Source organism: Pseudophryne corroboree, chromosome 4 (assembly GCF_028390025.1).
Source record: "Pseudophryne corroboree isolate aPseCor3 chromosome 4, aPseCor3.hap2, whole genome shotgun sequence".
In the NCBI taxonomy this organism is placed as follows: Eukaryota; Metazoa; Chordata; class Amphibia; order Anura; family Myobatrachidae; genus Pseudophryne; species Pseudophryne corroboree.
In genome coordinates this window covers 429,764,737-429,783,353 of record NC_086447.1, presented here as the reverse complement: position 1 = coordinate 429,783,353, position 18,617 = coordinate 429,764,737, and the positions used below count along the sequence as shown (strand labels likewise).

Here is an 18,617-nt window from a genome sequence, read left to right as displayed (position 1 = left end):
GGGCACTGTGTGTGTGTGTGTGTGTGTGTGTGTGTGTGTTCGTGTGTTCCCAGCTGCCCTCAAATTGCAGAAGGAAGAGGAACAAATGGCTTTCTAAGAAGAAGGTAACTTGGAGGGGTCTGGCACAGGGGTAGGGGGATGAATAGACACAGGACAGGGGACATAGAGGGCTCGCAAATGTAGGGGACACAGGGAGCAAGAGGGGACACGGGGCATGTAGCTGGACTGGAGGGGGAGAGGGGATGGGAAGGGACAAATGTTCCACGTTAGAGAGAAACCACCATATACAGATGTAGCCATCTGCATCTTTGGTGCGATGCGGCATGCTGCATCGTATGCCAGGCTGCAACTATTCGCAGCTGGCAATCGCTCCATTAATCCCTAAGGACATGCGCATACATATGCACGTGCATGTCCTAGTTGCAGGCACACTAGTCGTGCCGGCTATGCCGCGATACGTATGCATAGCGTAAAGTTGATCATGACTACATTTATCCCGGCCCCCTCTGTACCTCCGGCCACATGCCCCCTGTGCCCCCTCTATCTTAGGTGACACTGGCAGGGATAGTAAAGGCAGGCAGTAGTAATAGAATTATCACCTTCCGGCACACACTGATGTGGTATTTTTATTATTTACAGTAGAGAGTACTGAGTGATATGAGAAGAAATAACACAGCTCCCAGCACACACTGGTATATCTTCTTCTTGCAGCCCACGCAATTTTAGATCTTGATTATTTGGCCCGTATGTGATGAGATTGACATGCGTGCTGTACAGCATCAACCAAAGTATAACAGTGTGTAAGCTGCAGGTTCTGTATGTGAACAGAGGGTAGCGGCCCTCCACCGATGCTCACCTGAAGATTTGTTCGTATTTCAGATAATACTGATGTGAGATGATTGAGTTCTTTTTTAAAAAATAGATTGAATGGTGTATCTCCTCCAATTTTTTTCAGCCGTTCATTAATAAAATCCTTGAAGTAAAGAAAATCTATTTAAAACTATTAATCGTAAAACTATGGTTATTCCCACTGTATTTGCTTATGTTTCATGAATAAAAGCATTTAACATATTGTCGTCCTAAAAACATTTTACATATTCCACTAACTAATAGAATATAATTTTCACACAAAGTTTTGCAGTGTCTGGCTGTTTCCTAATTTCACTTACAATTCACAATTGGCACCATTATGTTTTGTTACAGAAACATGATAGTGGTTTAATGTTACTAAAATAACTAGCCTGTCATATTTATTGAGTTTATCTCTGTTCTCCTGCCATCCCTATAAGCCATGGTCGCGGCAGTGTCCTGTGTGCACTTGAAATAGAATGGGGCTATTGCATCAGAGAAACAGTCTCTGTAGCCAGGGCCGGTGCAAGGTTTCTCGACACCCTAGGCAAAACTTCAGCCTGCTTTTAACCGCCCCCCCAACCCCCCCCCCCCCCCCCCCCCCCCACCCCCCCGACCAAAACCACAAACCAGTACACATTTTTCAGTCTGTCAGATGAAAGTATGTAGGCAGCATCTTAGAAGTTCAACAGCTACCGTTTAAATTAAGTTTTACAGGGATGCATCTCACGGAGTTATCCTTAAATTTGTGCTAAGCAGACTCAGGGCAGCCCACTCAGATACTGGCACCCTAAGCAGCTGCCTAATGGTAGAACCAACCCTGCACTTACACATAATGCCCACAGTAGTAGTGCCGCTTACATATAATACACACAGTAGTAGTGCCGCTTACATATAATACACACAGTAGTAGTGCCGCTTACATATAATACACACAGTAGTAGTGCCGCTTACATATAATACACACAGTAGTAGTGCCGCTTACATATAATACACACAGTAGAATGCCGTTGTTGGGGTGCGGTCCAGACAACGTATCCGAACTGTTGCGTGGGCGGGCCACAGCAACTGCATGATATTACCTAGGCTGCGCAGACAGGTAGCTACTCAGCGAATGCAAAAGCATCGCCGCCGTGCATTGAGAAGTACATTTGGATCTGGACTATGTACATGCTATTTGAGGATGATATGCAGTGTTTAATACTATTTATGTGAATAGAACCAATAAATCATCTATGATTCTTTATCCCAACAGTCTGCACTGTGTCTGCTTGTTTAATTTTTTTCAGAACAATATCTTTATAAAGAAAGAATACATTAGTGCAGACTTCACTGTCTAATTGGTTGAAAGATTGCAAGCATTGATTGTTTTACTCGGGATATGTGGCTGCGCCACGTGTTATTAAGATATTAGCATTCCCCTCAGATGTGCAATCTGTATACGAGTGCTCTGCCTTTATACATGCCATATCTGCTCACTCACTACTAATACAGTAAGCAGGTAACTGTATTATCCACTATATATATATCAGCAATAGATAGCTACAGGCTACAATCCATACAGAAATATTATTATACGATTGCAAAAAAAAAAAAAAAGTAATTTGTGCGATTAATGTTTTAAAAATGTCCTGTGTAAATACATGTAACTTCATCCTCGTTGCTACAATGCCGTATTGCAGCCACGCTGCTCCCCAAGCAGAGCGCCATCACACCTGCCATTGCACAGGCTTGCCCTCTCCATACCTTGACAAAGTCCACTGGGTACAGGCTCCAGGACAGGGTCGTAGCAAGAACTTTGTGGGCCCCATCGCAACATATTGAAGGGGTTCAGGGTATACCAAGATATATTGCAGACCCAAAGGCAACTTTTTTTTTTTTTAAGGACACCTATGTATCACCCAATGGTGAAAAATATATACAACACATGTAACTGTGACAGGGAAGGTGGCCCCTTTTAGCTCTGGGCCCCATAACAGCTGCACTCCCTGCACCTATGGTAGCTACGACCTTGTTCCAGGATCTGACAGCTCCAGGATCCCTACCACGGCTCCAACTGCCATGTGCGTCAGTGGAGACACCCTGTCCAACAGGCTCTTGTAGTTGTTTCCAGGCAGAGAGGGCATCCCCTCTTTAACCCCCATTGGGATACCAGCATTTCGTAGCTCGTTGGGGCTGCCGAGGACAGGAAAGGGGCTCAGCCCTCCCCCTGGTGCAGCTAGCAGTTCGAGCTCCGCCTGCTGTGTGCAGCCAGCACGCAGCACAGTGACCAACATGAATCGATGAAGTGCAGCACAGGCAAGGGGACACAAGAACTGGACTCCTGAGATTCATGAGGGCCCAGGGCCCCTCGGAATCTCAGTGCCTGGTACAAGTGTCCCCTTTGTCCCCCCGTCGCTGGGCCTGTTTACAAATAATGACAGACATATTGCCCCACATTATTAAATGCCCTAATACATGACAGACATAATGGCCCTAATGCTGGGTACGCACTGGTAGATATATCTGTAGATCAATTGATCTGCAGGTATATCTGCCAATGGACCGGGCAGTGTGTTGAGCATACACACTGCCTGATCCGTTGGCACTGATGTCACAAACTGGGCGGGCATTTACATACACCCGCCCAGTTCAGCGGTCAATCACCTCCAGCTGTTGCAGCATGTGTATGGGCGGTTGTCTGCCTGCACACACAGCGATGCGCCAATATATCACTAGATATATTGTCCGTCGGTTGTGCTGCAGGGCCGACGCGATATGTCTGTGAACGACAACGTTCACGGAGATATCGCTCGTACACACTAGCCGACAGACCAGCTCTATATCGGCCAGTGTGAACGTACCATGACACATATGCCCCACATTATTACATTCCCTTATATACATGACAGACATAATGGCCCTGTTACACAGCGAGCCAATCTCTGTAACACTTTCGACTGCAATCCCCCACCACCTCCACAGCACTCACCCAGCTTGAGATAATAAACAGCCACGGCCCACGTAGGCTGAGCAGACAGACCGCAGCCAGTCACTCCACACACATAGGAAGAGTCCGGGACCTGGGTGAGCCGGGGAGGCAGCAGCAGCGGAGGCAGACATGCGTGGATTGCGGCCTCACACACGGCGCTCCACCACAAATATTTTCTGCCCTCCGGGACCTGGGAGAGCCAGGGAGGCAGCAGCAGTGAAGGCAGACATGCGCAGATCGCGCCCTCACACCATACTTGCCTACTTTTGGAAATTAATTTCAGGGAGATTCTAAATGGTATGAGAGGTCGCACAGCGCGCTGCTGAGCTGGCATGTCATGCTCCGCCTAAAGGATCTGTCTAGCTCCACCTATGGTCATGTCAATTGCAGCTCAGGGTGATATTATGCAGTGGCAGGTGGAAACTAAAGTGGCAATGTTCTATAGTACTTCCTGCTTCGCCTCATTAGCGAGGCGAAGCAGGAAGCTACATTGACAAGATGTATGAATATCTTGTCTGCCGAAGCAGCGGAATTAAATTTTCCCCTACGCGTCTAGTTTCCCTTCGTGGAGAGGACCTTGGCTGTGCAGTGCGCGATGACGTCATCGCGCACCGCACAGTAAATGACCTCTCCACGAACGCGTCTAGTTTCACTTCCCAGCGGCCAGCGGCAGCAGGGGGACAGCGGGGGCCGGGGGGCACACACTGCAGCAGCGGATCTTGCCCTGGTGCGGCGCCCTCCGGATGGCGGCGCCCCGGGCAAAAATCCTGCTTGCCCGTGGCAAGATCCGCTACTGATGGGCAGTCGCCAAATATCGCCAATTTATGTGATCATTGACACTGATTGACTCCTCTCAACATGAGCCCTCTTGTGTTTTTATAACTTCCACTGTTCGAGCACACAGGAGTCAGTGCCACCTTACACACACACACACACACACACACACACACACACAGGAGTGCCAGCCTACACACATAGGTCAGTGTCAGCCTACACACACGCAAACACACACACACACACACACGGGGGAGTGCCAGCCTACACACATAGGTCAGTGCCAGCCTACACACATAGGTCAGTGCCAGCCTACACACATAGGTCAGTGCCAGTATACACACACATGTGGGGGAGTGCCAGGCTACACACACACACACACACACGGGAGTGCCAGCCTACACACACAGGGGAGTGCCATCTTATACACACACACATCAGTGCCAGCCTACACACACACACACACACGTCAGCCTACACACACACACACACATGGGGGAGTGTCAGCCTACACACACATACATACATACATACACACACACACACACACACACACACACACACACACACACACGGAGTGCCAGCCTACACACACACACACGGGAGTACCAGCCTACACACACACACACACACACACACGGGAGTGCCAGCCTACACACACACACACACGGGAGTGCCAGCCTACACACACACGGGGGTAGGGGGGGAGTTACAGCCTACACACACAGAGTGCCAGCCTACGCACACACACACAGGGTAGTGCCAGCCTACACACACACACACTCACACGGGGGAGTGCCAGCCTACACACACACACGGGAGGGGGGGGGGGGGTTCCAGCCTACGCACACACACGGGGGAGTGCCAGCCTACACACACACACACACACACACACACGGGAGTGCCAGGCTACACACACACGGGGGGGGGGGGGAAGTTACAGCCTACACACACACACACTCACACACACGGAGTGCCAGCCTACACACACACACATGGAGTGCCAGCCTACACACACACACAGAGTGCCAGCCTACGCACACACACATGGGGGGGGGAGTTCCAGCCTACACACACACACACACACACTCGGGGGAGTGCCAGCCTACACACACACATGGGGGGGGGGGCTACATACACACACACACACAGTGCCAGCCTACACACACATGGGGGAGTGCCAGCCTACACACACACAGGTCAGTGCCAGCCGACACACATAGGGGAGGAGTAGCAGCCCACACACACACACACACACACACACACACACACACACACACACACACAGGGGAGTGCCAGCCTACACACACACACAAGGGGGGAGTGCCAGCCTACACACACACACACACACACACACACACACACATGGGGGGAGTGCCAGCCTACACACACACACACACACACACACACACACACACACGTCAGCCTACACACACACGGGGGAGTGCCAGCCTACACACACACACACACACACACACACACACACGAGGGAGTGCCAGCCTACACACACACACACACACCCACACACACACCCACACACACACGGGGGAGTGCCAGCTTATACACACACAGGTCAGTGCCAGCCTACACACACATGGAGTGCCAGCCTACACACACATGGAGTGCCAGCCTACACACACACACACACACACACGGAGTGCCAGCCTACACACACACACACACATGGAGTGGCAGCCTACACACACACACACATGGAGTGCCAGCCTACACACACACACACACACACACACACACACACACACACACACACACACACACACACACAGTGTCAAAGTCAGAAAAATATCTCTATGCACACTGCCATATTTGCACCTCACACTGGTCCGCGCTGCGCATGCGTGCGCTCTCCCGTGAAGGCGCATACCCGCAGTTGCGTGCACCCGCTGGTGCACGGTATGCGTATTTACGGTAAAGTTTGTGTAGTCGTAGCGTGCGACTCAATCGTTACATATTTTCAGTAATAATGTATTTTGTAGATCATGGTCCCTTTGATAGATTCTGAAAGTTTGGTTAATATAGCATGTTCCTGAACAGAGAGATTCCTCTTTGTATTGTGCGAAGGGTCTAACAGGGGTCATACAGTGGTGTTTGGTACCCATCGGAAGAGTATTTAAATAGCAATATTCCGGTGTTGGTTTGGAGCGGATTAATCGCTCGTGCGAATAGTTATGGACATAAGAAGTTATGTCCATTTACTATTATTTGTTCTTACTTAGTAACAGTTGGAAACAGGTATCAGTGGGTCTCAAATGGCTCTTTGACCTTAGAGATCCCCCAAACAATAGTTTGCATGTTGGGAGGGCCTCACATCTTCACATGCATAAGGTAAGCACAGGAATAGTAATTGAAGATTAATTGTACTCCAAATCAGTATCTTTCCCGCAGACGGAGTACAATATCCTTTAATTACGCTGAGCTTTGAGACTCAATGAGGAGGGCCAACACCTGTGTTTACGAATGGGTTAGGGTTTGTATCCAGGAGAATGATGGCTGAGATGTCATTGTCTCAACTGAAAGTGGACATCATGAATATCGAACAAAACCCAGAGACAGGGTTTTGTTTTGTATTCGCCAAACAATAGCTCTCCAGAAGACAGGAATGTGTTAGTCATCACCCTTTGTTTTGCATAACCAAGGCCACTGATACAAGACAGCCCACCTGTATGAATCAACCTATGACCTTTTGTTATAATGCGAAGCCGAATTCCTGTGTCTAATGAACAATGAGATTGTTGGGACCATTGAATTGTATTGTGTGTGGGGCATAAATAGACAAGCCGACCATATCCAGGACACTCTCTTCAACGGTTCTCATTGCTGATAATCGGAAGCTGGATGTCCAGAGGCGCTTGCGATCGTTTCCCCTTGTGCGTAAGTTTTCTCCGTAATCATATTGTCTTACTGTGAGCCATTTCTCTCTCTCCCTCTCTTCTCTTTTCCTCGTATTTTTCCCTTGATTAGACTTCATTGTATTGTATTGTATTTCCTGTGTAGTTATCTGGTTAGGTAGTCTCTGTTATATTGTAGTGTATCATTTGTACTGTGATTCTTTTTGCAAGTATAATAGTCATAATACATATAATAGATTTCGGACCCTAAGCCCAGGTATCTGTGTATTCCTTATAGTGTTAAGTGTTCACAGAGCGTCGGTGACGCTAAAGCAGCTTTGTAGTTAATTAGGTTACACCAGGTTGCACTTACACTCTGTCTCTACACCAGCGTTTTTCAACCGCTGTGCCGCGGCACACTAGTGTGCCGCCAGCGGTTGTCAGGTGTGCCGCAGCCCGCCGCCCACCAGAGATCTCCTACATAGTGCTCCGGCGCCCGCCGACAGTGCTCCGCTGCCGCCCTTCTCCTGTCAGAGATACTTGGGTCCATCTGCCGTCGGGCTCAGCCAGTATATTCAGCTTTTTCGCTGCCCGTCCCGTGACCTTAGGTGACGTGCTGTGACACATAGGTCATGCACGCCACGTCACATTCCCGCCCGCCTGCTAGTGTGAGCTGCTGCCTGCTCTGCTGTCTGCTCATCCTGCCCGGAATAAACAGGACTGCAGGTTGGCATTATTGTGAGTGCAGTGTGTACAATTTCAGGGGAGGAGACAGTGTGGAATTACTAGGGGGGAGGCAGTGTGGAGTTACTGTGGGGGGGGGGGGGGCAGTGAGGAATTACAGTGGGGGCCAGTGTGTTTGATTTATAACTCTGGGGGCCAATGTGTTTTATTCCGCGGGGGCCAATGTGTTTTATACCGTGGGGGCCAATGTGTTTTATTCCGTGGGGGCCAATGTGTTTTATTCCGCGGGGGCCAATGTGTTTTATTCCGCGGGGGCCAATGTGTTTTATTCCGCGGGGGCCAATGTTTTTGATAACTGTGGGGTACAATGTGTTTGACAACTGTGGGGTCCAATGGGCTTGATACTGTGGGGGCCAATGCATGTGTTCCCTACACCCCCCCCCAACCCCCCCACCCCGTGGGAGACGGATAGCGTACCTTGGCAATTTTAAAGTCTGGTTAGGTGTGCCACGAGTCGAAAAAGGTTGAAAATCACTGCTCTACACTAAAGTATACTGTGTATCTCATTGTTAAAGGTATAGATATAAAGGTTTAACGTTGTGAGCGTCTGCGCCGCTGGTGATCTCCTCGTGGTCCCGAGCGTCCGCTACGCCATAGCGAATCATTTCGTTCGTCGGCAGCCAATAGCGTGCATGCCTGTGATCTCTGGGCCGTGAGCGAACGCGACGCTTGAGCGTCTCGCCTACGGCTGAGCGATCGTTACGCAACTTGCGTACCCTTACGGTACTTCTTACGTAGATAGCGTACAGTGTTCTTAGACCTCATAAAGGGTTATATATATACGATAAATATTTAGCTTTATCAACAGAGTGCCAGCCTACGCACACACACACATGGGGGGGGGGCTACATACATACATACACACACACACACACACACACACACACACACACACACAGTGCCAGCCTACACACACACAGGTCAGTGCCAGCCGACACACACATAGGGGAGGAGTAGCAGCCTACACACACACACACACACACACACACACACACACACACACAAGTGCCAACTTACACAGACACATAGGGGTCAGTGCCAGTCAGTGCCAGTCTGCCCACCCCCCCATACACACAGATCAGTGCCAGCCAACCAACACACCACAGCACACAGGACAGTAGCAGCCTATACACAATGCCAGCCTATGAAGCTGCTGAGTTAGAACCATGTACTGTACACTGACCTTTGGAACGGCCACTCCTTCTCCTGCTCCAGCCTCTCCTCTGAGCTCCCAGTCACCCCAGACCGTCAAACTCCCCAGCAGACCAAAACTGCTTTCCGTGCCAGCTCCCCATCAACCCCCCCTTAAGGTCAATCTGCAGCTCCCAACATGAGGGGGAGAGAGGGAGATCCAATCGTGGGGGCGTGGGTAACATGTGGGAGGGCGGTGCAGCATCCCTGCTGAGCCGTGAAACTCAGCTGAGCTAAGGGTAAGGAATTATTCTTTCACTGGCAGCGTACAGCACCGCCCTCTAGTGGCCGGCGCCCATAGGCAGCTGCCTAAAGCTGCCTAGTGGTGGCGCCGGCCCTGTCTGTAGCTGACCCAAGACTACTATTGATGGTCTCTAATGTCCTGGAATAGTCCGCCTTGGGACACGTTTAGGTCCCAAGGGGAATAGACGGGCTCCGCAGGAGATAGGGCACTTTAAGAAAGCTTTGGATTCTGGGTGTGCACTGGCTCCTCCCTCTATGTCCCTCCTCCAGACCTCAGTTTTACACTGTGCCCAGAGTGAGATGGGTGCACTGCAGGGAGCTCCCTGGAGTTCTCTGCCTAGAAAGCATTTTTGTTTGGATTTTTTCTACATTTTTACAGGGAGCACTGCTGGCAACAGGCTCCCTGCATCGAGGGACTGAGGAGAGAGGGGCAGACCTTCTTAATTGATAGGCTCTGCTTCCTCGGCTACTGGACACCATTAGCTCCAGAGGGGGTGAACGCAGGTTCTTACTGGGCGTCCACCCCCAGAACCGCGCCGCCGTTCTCCTCACAGAGCCAGAAGAAACGAAGTCAGAAGACGTCTCAGGCGGCAGAAGCCTTCAGAGCTTCACTGAGGTAACGCACAGCACTGCAGCTGTGCGTCATTGCTCCCATACACCTCACATACTCCGGTCACTGTAAGGGCGGGGGCGGGGCTTCTTCCTCAGCACTCACCAGCGCCATTTTCTCTCCACAGCACCGCTGAGAGGAAGCTCCCCGGACTCTCCCCTGCTTACACACGGTGAAGGGGTGTTTAAAAGAGAAGGGGGGGGGGCACATAATTGGCGGATAACATATTATACAGTGCGGCTGGGGAAAAACATTTTGTGTTGGTCTCCAGGGTCATTGCGCTGGGGTGTGTGCTGGCATACTCTCTCTCTGTCTCTCCAAAGGGCCTTAAAGGGGATACTGTCTTCAGAAAAGAGTTTCCGTGTGTGTGTGTGTGTGTGTGTGTGTGTGTGTGTGTGTGTGTGTGTGTGTGTGTGTGTGTGTGTGTGAAGTGTGTCGGTACGCATGTGTCGACATGTTTGATGAGGAAGGCTCGCTTAATGTGGAGGGGAGTGCTTGAATGTCATATCGCCGACACATAGATGGATGGATATGCTAAATGTCTTAAATGCAAATGTCAATCTATTGCATAAAAGGTTAGACAAGGCTGAAGCTAGGGATCAGTCGGGTAGCCAGACCATGCCTGTCCCTGTGGCGCCAGGACCTTCGGGGCCTCAGAAGCGCACCATATCCCAGATCGATGACACAGATACCGACACGGATACTGACTCTAGTGTCGACTATGAAGATGCAAAATTACAGCCGAAGGTGGCAAAAGGTATTTGGTACATGATTATTGCCATTAAAGAGGTTTTGCATATTACTGAGGAACCCCCTGGAAAAAGCCTGAGGTCACCTTTCCGTCCTCATTTGAGCTGAGCGAATTGTGCGAAAAGGCTTGGGAATCTCCAGATAGGAGACCACAAGTTCCCAAAAGGATTCTTATGGCGTATCCTTTTCCACAAACGGATAGGATACGATGGGAATCTTCGCCTAAAGTAGACAAGGCGCTGACACGCTTATCCAAAAAGGTGGCACTGCCTTCGCAGGATACGGCTTCCCTCAAGGATCCTGCTGATCGCAGACAGGAAATTACCATGAAGCACATTTACACTCATTCCGGTACTATTGTTAGACCGGCTATGGCGTCGGCCTGGGTTTGTAGTGCTGTCGTGGCATGGGCAGATTCCTTATCTACGGAGCTTGACACCTTAGATAGGGATGCCATTTTAATGACCATAGAGCATATCAGGGAGGCTGCCTTGTATATGAGAGATGCTCAAAGAGACATTTGTTTACTAAGCTCCAGAATAAACGCTATGTCTATTTCTGCTAGGCGGCTCTTGTGGACCCGACAGTGGACGGGAGACGCCGATTCAAAGCGGCATATGGAGTCCTTGCCTTACAAGGGGGAGGAGTTGTTTGGAGACGGCCTCTCTGACCTTGTCTCTACTGCTACGGCTGGTAAGTCAAATTTCTTACCTTATGTCCCCCCGCAGCATACAAAAAAGGCACCTCATTATCAAATGCAGTCCTTTCGTTCCAATAAGAGCAAGAAGGTACGGGGATCGTCCTTTGTTGCCAGAGGAAAAGGCAAGGGAAAAAGGCTGCACACAGCTAGTTCCCAGGAGCAGAAGTCCTCCCCTGCATCTGCAAAGTCCACCGCATGACGCTGGGGCTTCCCGGGGGGAGGAAGACCTAGTGGGGGCTCGTCTTCGGTTTTTCAGCCACGTCTGGGTTCGCTCGCAGGTGGATCCCTGGGCATTAGAGATTGTTTCTCAGGGATACAGGCTGGAATTCGAAGACTTGCCTCCTCGCCGGTTTTTAAAATCGGCTCTGCCGGCTTCCCCGTCAGAGAGGGAGCTAGTGTTGGCAGCAATCCAAAAATTGTATATTCAACAGGTGATTATCACAGTTCCTCATCTCCAGCAAGGAGAGGGATATTACTCAACCCTGTTTGTGGTCCCAAAACCAGACGGTTCGGTCAGACCCATTTTAAATCTAAAATCCCTGAACCTGTACTTGAAGAGGTTCAAGTTCAAAATGGAATCACTCAGGGCAGTCATCGCCAGCCTGGAGGGGGGGGATTGGATGGTGTCCCTGGACATAAAGGATGCTTACCTTCATGTTCCGATATTCCCCACTCACCAGGCGTTCCTGAGATTTGCAGTGCAGGACTGTCACTACCAATTTCAGACGTTGCCGTTTGGGCTTTCCACGGCCCCAAGAATTTTCACCAAGGTAATGGCAGAAATGATGGTGCTCCTGCGCAGGCAGGGTGTCACAATTATCCCATACTTGGACGATCTCCTCATAAAGGCGAGATCTCGGGAGAAGTTGCTGGACAGCGTGTCTCTGTCCATGAAGACGTTGCAGTTACACTGGGAAGAAATTTCCAAGGTCTCTGGTCAAATCTAGAGACTTGTCTCCACATCAACGTCCTGGAGTTAAGGGCCATATACAACGCCCTGCGTCAAGCAGAGGAATTGCTTCGGGAAAAAACGGTTCTGATTCAGTCAGATAATGTCACGGCAGTGGTTCATGTAAACCGCCAAGGCGGAATGCGAAGCAGAGTGGCCATGGCAGAAGCGACCAGGATTCTATGCTGGGCGGAAGGCCATGTAAGCGCACTATCAGCAGTGTTCTTCCCGGGGGTAGACAAATGGGAGGCGGATTTCCTCAGCAGGCACGACCTGCATCCGGGAGAGTGGGGACTTCATCAAGAAGTCTTCGCACAGATCACGGGTCGGTGGGGGCTGCCTCAAATAGACATGATGGCGTCCCGTCTCAACGAAAAGCTAAAGCGATATTGCGCCAGGTCAAGGGACCCTCAGGCGGTAGCGGTAGACGCTCTGGTGACACCTTGGGTGTTCAGATCGGTCTATGTGTTTCCTCCTCTTCCTCTCATACCCAAGGTGTTGAGAATAATAAGAATAAGCAGGGTCAGAACAATCCTCATTGTTCCAGATTGGCCACGGAGAACTTGGTATCCGGAGCTGCAAGAGTTGCTCACAGAAGATCCGTGGCCTCTTCCTCTAAGGCAGGACCTGCTGCAGCAGGGGCCCTGTCTGTTCCAAGACTTACCGCGGCTGCGTTTTACGGCATGGCGGTTGAACGCCAGATCCTAGCGGAAAAAGGGATTCCGGAGGAGGTCATTCCTACCCTGATCAAGACTAGGAAAGACGTGACGTCGAAACATTATCACCGTATATGGCGAAAATATGTTTCTTGGTGTGAGGCCAGAGCTGCTCCTACGGAGGAGTTCCAGTTGGGCCGTCTGCTTCACTTCCTTCAAACGGGAGTGAATTTGGGCCTAAAATTAGGGTCCATAAAGGTTCAAATTTCGGCCTTATCCATTTTCTTTCAAAGAGAATTGGCTTCTCTTCCTGAAGTACAGACTTTTGTGAAGGGCATGCTGCATATTCAGCCTCCCTTTCTACCTCCGGTGGCGCCTTGGGACCTAAACGTGGTATTAAGTTTCCTCAAGTCACCTTGGTTTGAACCACTCAAAACAGTGGAGTTGAAATACCTCACTTGGAAAGTGGTCATGTTGTTTTCCTTAGCTTCTGCAAGGCGGGTTTCGGAATTGGCGGCTTTATCATATAAAAGCCCATACCTGATTTTTCACGTGGATAGGGCAGAGTTGAGGACTCGTCCTCAATTTCTGCCCAAGGTGGTCTCATCTTTTAATTTGAACCAACCTATTGTCGTGCCTGTGGCTACACGGGACTTGGAGGATTCCGAGTCCCTGGATGTGGTCCGGGCTTTGAAGATTTATGTGAGCTAGGATCAGGAAGACCGAAGCTCTGTTTGCTTCAAAGCAGACTATTGCTCGCTGGATCTGTAACACGATTCAGCAGGCGCATTCTTCGGCAGGATTGCCATTGCCTAAATCGGTTAAGGCCCATTCCACTACGAAGGTGGGCTCCTCTTGGGCGGCTGCCCGGGGGGTCTCGGCACTACAACTGTGCCGAGCTGCTACTTGGTCGGGGTCAAACACCTTTGCAAAGTTCTATAAGTTTGATACCCTGGCTGAGGAGGACCTCCTGTTTGCCCAATCGGTGCTGCAGAGTCATCCGCACCTTCCCGCCCGTTTGGGAGCTTTGGTATAATCCCCATGGTCCTTACGGAGTCCCCAGCATCCTCTAGGACGTTAGAGAAAATAAGATTTTACTTACCGGTAAATCTATTTCTCGTAGTCCGTAGAGGATGCTGGGCGCCCATCCCAAGTGCGGACTTCTTCTGCAAGACTTGTATATAGTTATTGCTTACATAAGGGTTATGTAATAGTTGATCGGGTTTGAACTAGAGATGAGCGGATTCGGTTTTACTCGGTTCTCAAAACCGAATCTTATTGGCTCACGGATGTCACGTGTTTTGGATAGCCAATAAGATTCGGTTTTGAGAACCGAGTAAAACCGAATCCGCTCATCTCTAGTTTGAACCGAGGCTATGTTATTGTTAATACTGTTAACTGGGTAGTTTATCACAAGTTATACGGTGTGATTGGTGTGGCTGGTATGAATCTTGCCCTTAGATTTACAAAAATCCTTTCCTCGTACTGTTCATCTCCTCTGGGCACAGTTTCTCTAACTGAGGTCTGTAGGAGGGACATAGAGGGAGGAGCCAGTGCACACCCAGAATCCAAAGCTTTCTTAAAGTGCCCTATCTCCTGCGGAGCCCGTCTATCCCCATGGTCCTTACGGAGTCCCCAGCATCCTCTACGGACTACGAGAAATAGATTTACCGGTAAGTAAAATCTTATTTTAGCTTGGATAGTAAATTAAAGAACCTTTTAACAGCAAATAGTGCAAACTTATTTGATATCCCTACATCAATAAAAACTAATTATGTGGGGGCTTTTTGTAACGTATGGAACAATGATAGGGTCTACAAACAAAGGTCAATGTTAAACATAGTAATAATGATGGAAAATATTGTGTCTTTCACAGGGGGACTATTTCTGGTTTCCAAGTCTGCTCTATTGCCAGCATTGATATATTCACTGTAATCTGCATCTAATGACCCATTATGTTCAAGTTACACATGTGCTGACAGACAGAGGGGATCTGGGACATCTTCCCTACAGCACCCTGGGCTTCCACTTCATTTCCAAACTGTAAGCTAAAGTTTCCTCAGTGAGCTATACACTCACTGGACTGCAAGACTGTATTGGCGTAACATGGTCTTGATGCTCTGTAGACAAGTACAAGTCTGTATTTTATGCTAGCCTGATAATGTGTGAGGAGTTATCCTTTAACAGTTACTAGAAAATTGATGTTTAATCTGCTGTAAATTTTGCAATCTATATAACTTTTTTTTTAGTAAACATTATTGTCCTTTAATAAAAGGACCATTATTCACGTGTAATAACATATATACCCGACTCCATCCACGTGGCACTTTGGAAATAAGGGAAACACAGATGTCTAGGACCTCAGATAGCCTGGATGTACATAGGTCCACAGAATAGGATGAAGTGTCTGGTATGGTCACTGAGAAGGAACGAGGGCTTGGAACAGAAACTGGTTTCATGCCTAAATGCAAAAACATGATAAATCAAACTCAATATTTACATAAGTACTTTTATATTTGTTTTGTTATTATAACACAGTAGCATTGTACATATTGTACATCCAATAAATGTTGTTATACATTTATGTTTACCCAAACACCTCCTAAAATTAGGACAAAATAAATCCAATGTAACCTGTATATGACTTCACTTAAAGTGCAATGTGGACAATACAGTATATGCTTTCTATCAGTTCTTTGTCTCTATATACAAATCCTAATACAACAGCCATAATTACCATAATATCTATTTCACATTAATGATGAGTCCTATTGGAGAGAGAGCGCTATCTATATAAAATGATTATTATTATTACTGCAGCAGCAGCAATAATAACAATAACAACAACTAACTGTCACCTGTGTTTGTTATGTTATGCAACAACTATCTATTTTGTTAGAATATATGGATATCACATAAGAAGAAGAATCTGTGTGACAGAAATATGTGTATACCTTTTTGAGATGTTTGTAGAGGTTTTGCACTCTGTGGCCGATGCCTGTGGTGAGATCCGAATGTAAACAGTTGGCTGAGTTTTGAGATGACATAGTGCTGTTCACCAAATGGAACCTGTAATAGAGGTCATATGCACAGGTGTAAATCTAGACTCGCCTTCAGTGTATAGCTGACTAATGTGTTCCTGTACTCATATTACCACTGGAGAAGGGTGCATATGGAAAGCTTCCGGCCCATCTAGGGAATACTGGGGAATGGATTCCAGTGCTTGTGTCAGAGAAGCAGGATTTAAATCCGTGGCAAAGAAAGGTGTTGGGATCTTGAATTTTACTGCCAAAAGATGTAGCAAGCAAATGTATGTGAACAAAAGTAACTTAATTTTACATAATTATAATTATTTCATAATTTTCACTATAAACCAAAACAATTAATTAAAAGTGGAAAGGCATATATGTGTGGCAGTAATCATACACACACATATTTCTGTGCAGGACTAGAGAAGTCCAACATCCAGCTAATATGGAACTAGCCAAGAGTTAAATCCATATATATATCACACACACACACTCACACTCACACCCCCCCCCCCCCCCCCCCCCCGCCTTTCTGTAAACCTCATCTGATTCTATGCACCTACTGGGTGTCTTTTGTATTGTATTTGGTAAGGTGATACAATTTATTTTTCCAGTGAAGATATAACGGAGAATATTATAAATCCAGACAGTTGTGCTGCCTGCAGACTGAGACAAAAGGCTTACATATATTTATGACTTGTTTTTATTCTGTTATATACAAATATTATTATTAAACATTTTATTCACACTCTGCAAACTTACCAATAGCTGCCAACACTACATTTATTGTACAATATATTCAACAAATCTTACGTTTAGTGAGTTCACTGTCTTTCTTTGTAGTGTTAGCACTGATCCAGTAATCAATCATTGAAGTCAAAACTGTCATGTCTGATTCATCTGAAACATTTCCTCCATAGATTACCTGGAATAATCAGAGCATTGGGGAATAACAATATCAGGATCCCGTCAGACAGTGCAGTCATCACTACTACAGTACATATTCATGTCAGGCATGGTGAAAGGAATACAGCAGCATACATAAAAGGATTATGTAAAGTTGATGCTTCCCTGGGTATTAATAGATTTATTTTCTACATTCTCATATCCCATTATCTAACACTTCCCCATTATCGTTAAAATGCATACAGATAATTTCCTATGTTGACCTATCAGAGGCGGATTTAGGGGCAAGGTCGCCTTTAGGCACAACAGTAATGGCCGTTCCCTCCCTGCCTAATTTTATTATTTTTATTGATTGGTTAGAAGACCTCATTTGATGATAGCCAATTTAATATAATAATAAAAAAGCCACTAATTATGACATTTTAATTATGTATACATATTTACTAAGTAGAACAGTTTACTGAGGCAGTATGTGCGTGTCCTACCCATTTACACTCCATTCAAGATGGTATATTGTACAGTACAGTGGTAATATTTTGCAGTTACTGGTACTTTTTGGGCTGACAGTACCAACACAAGCATCCAAGTGCCGCCCCCAAACAGGTGCCACCCCTAGGCACGTGTCTCATATGCCTTATGGGAAATTTGCCACTGTGCCTTTTATGATATATGCAGTGCTGGTCCCCTGCAGTAGACGCTCTGTGTGGTTTAAATTAAACGTTTTTAAAACCGTTATCAAGGAGAACTAACTATAGGCTTTGTACTGTATAATATGTATATACATTATTAATGTGCAGTAGATGCAATGAATGATTTCCATACGCACCAAATAACAGTCTGTTCTTTATAAATGATTCTCAGAAATAAGTTAATGAATGAGTTCAAGATTGTTGTCTCACTATTTACAAGATATTAACAATAGTAACTAATGGTATATAAATAAAGCAACACATTATTTTTTTCTTCATTACACAAGAATCAAAATGTTTTAAGCCAAAATATATGTAACATACGTCTGACAGTAGGTATCTGATGGCCGTCCAAGACAGAAGTTTTCCTCCAGTCTCAATTTCTCCTTCCTTAAATTCATCTTTTAAAGCCTTGATGCCCTCCTAAATATGAAGTAAATAAATGGATTGTAATTATATTAACCATGTTATTTTTACAACAATTATTTTACAATGATTTTCTTCAAAGAAAGTAAATTGATATTTTAGAATAAATTGTTAAACAGTTTTAAATGATTAGGTTACAATTCCTTATTCCTTTATAATGATAATTTATATCTGCCAATGATCTGTGTGAAGTCAGAAAACATCACTGAAACATTTTGCACAATGTAATATTTGCTGTACAGGCATTTTACCCTTTTTAAAAACTCTTTTGTTCTTTACTG

General features: G+C 47.1%; 1 protein-coding gene across 1 annotated transcript in view; it reads right to left on the bottom strand.

Annotated features, from left to right (window-relative positions):
* LOC134910927 (uncharacterized) overlaps nucleotides 1-18,617 on the bottom strand; it is a 455,362-nt gene that overhangs the window by 11,868 nt on the left and 424,877 nt on the right. Inside the window, exons 97-102 of the mRNA XM_063919317.1 lie at nucleotides 18,235-18,333; nucleotides 17,129-17,240; nucleotides 16,441-16,571; nucleotides 16,241-16,355; nucleotides 15,593-15,747; nucleotides 857-973 (exon numbers count right to left, since the gene is read on the bottom strand). Coding sequence (XP_063775387.1) covers nucleotides 857-973; nucleotides 15,593-15,747; nucleotides 16,241-16,355; nucleotides 16,441-16,571; nucleotides 17,129-17,240; nucleotides 18,235-18,333 — 729 coding nt within the window. The remainder of the gene's footprint in view (nucleotides 1-856; nucleotides 974-15,592; nucleotides 15,748-16,240; nucleotides 16,356-16,440; nucleotides 16,572-17,128; nucleotides 17,241-18,234; nucleotides 18,334-18,617) is intronic.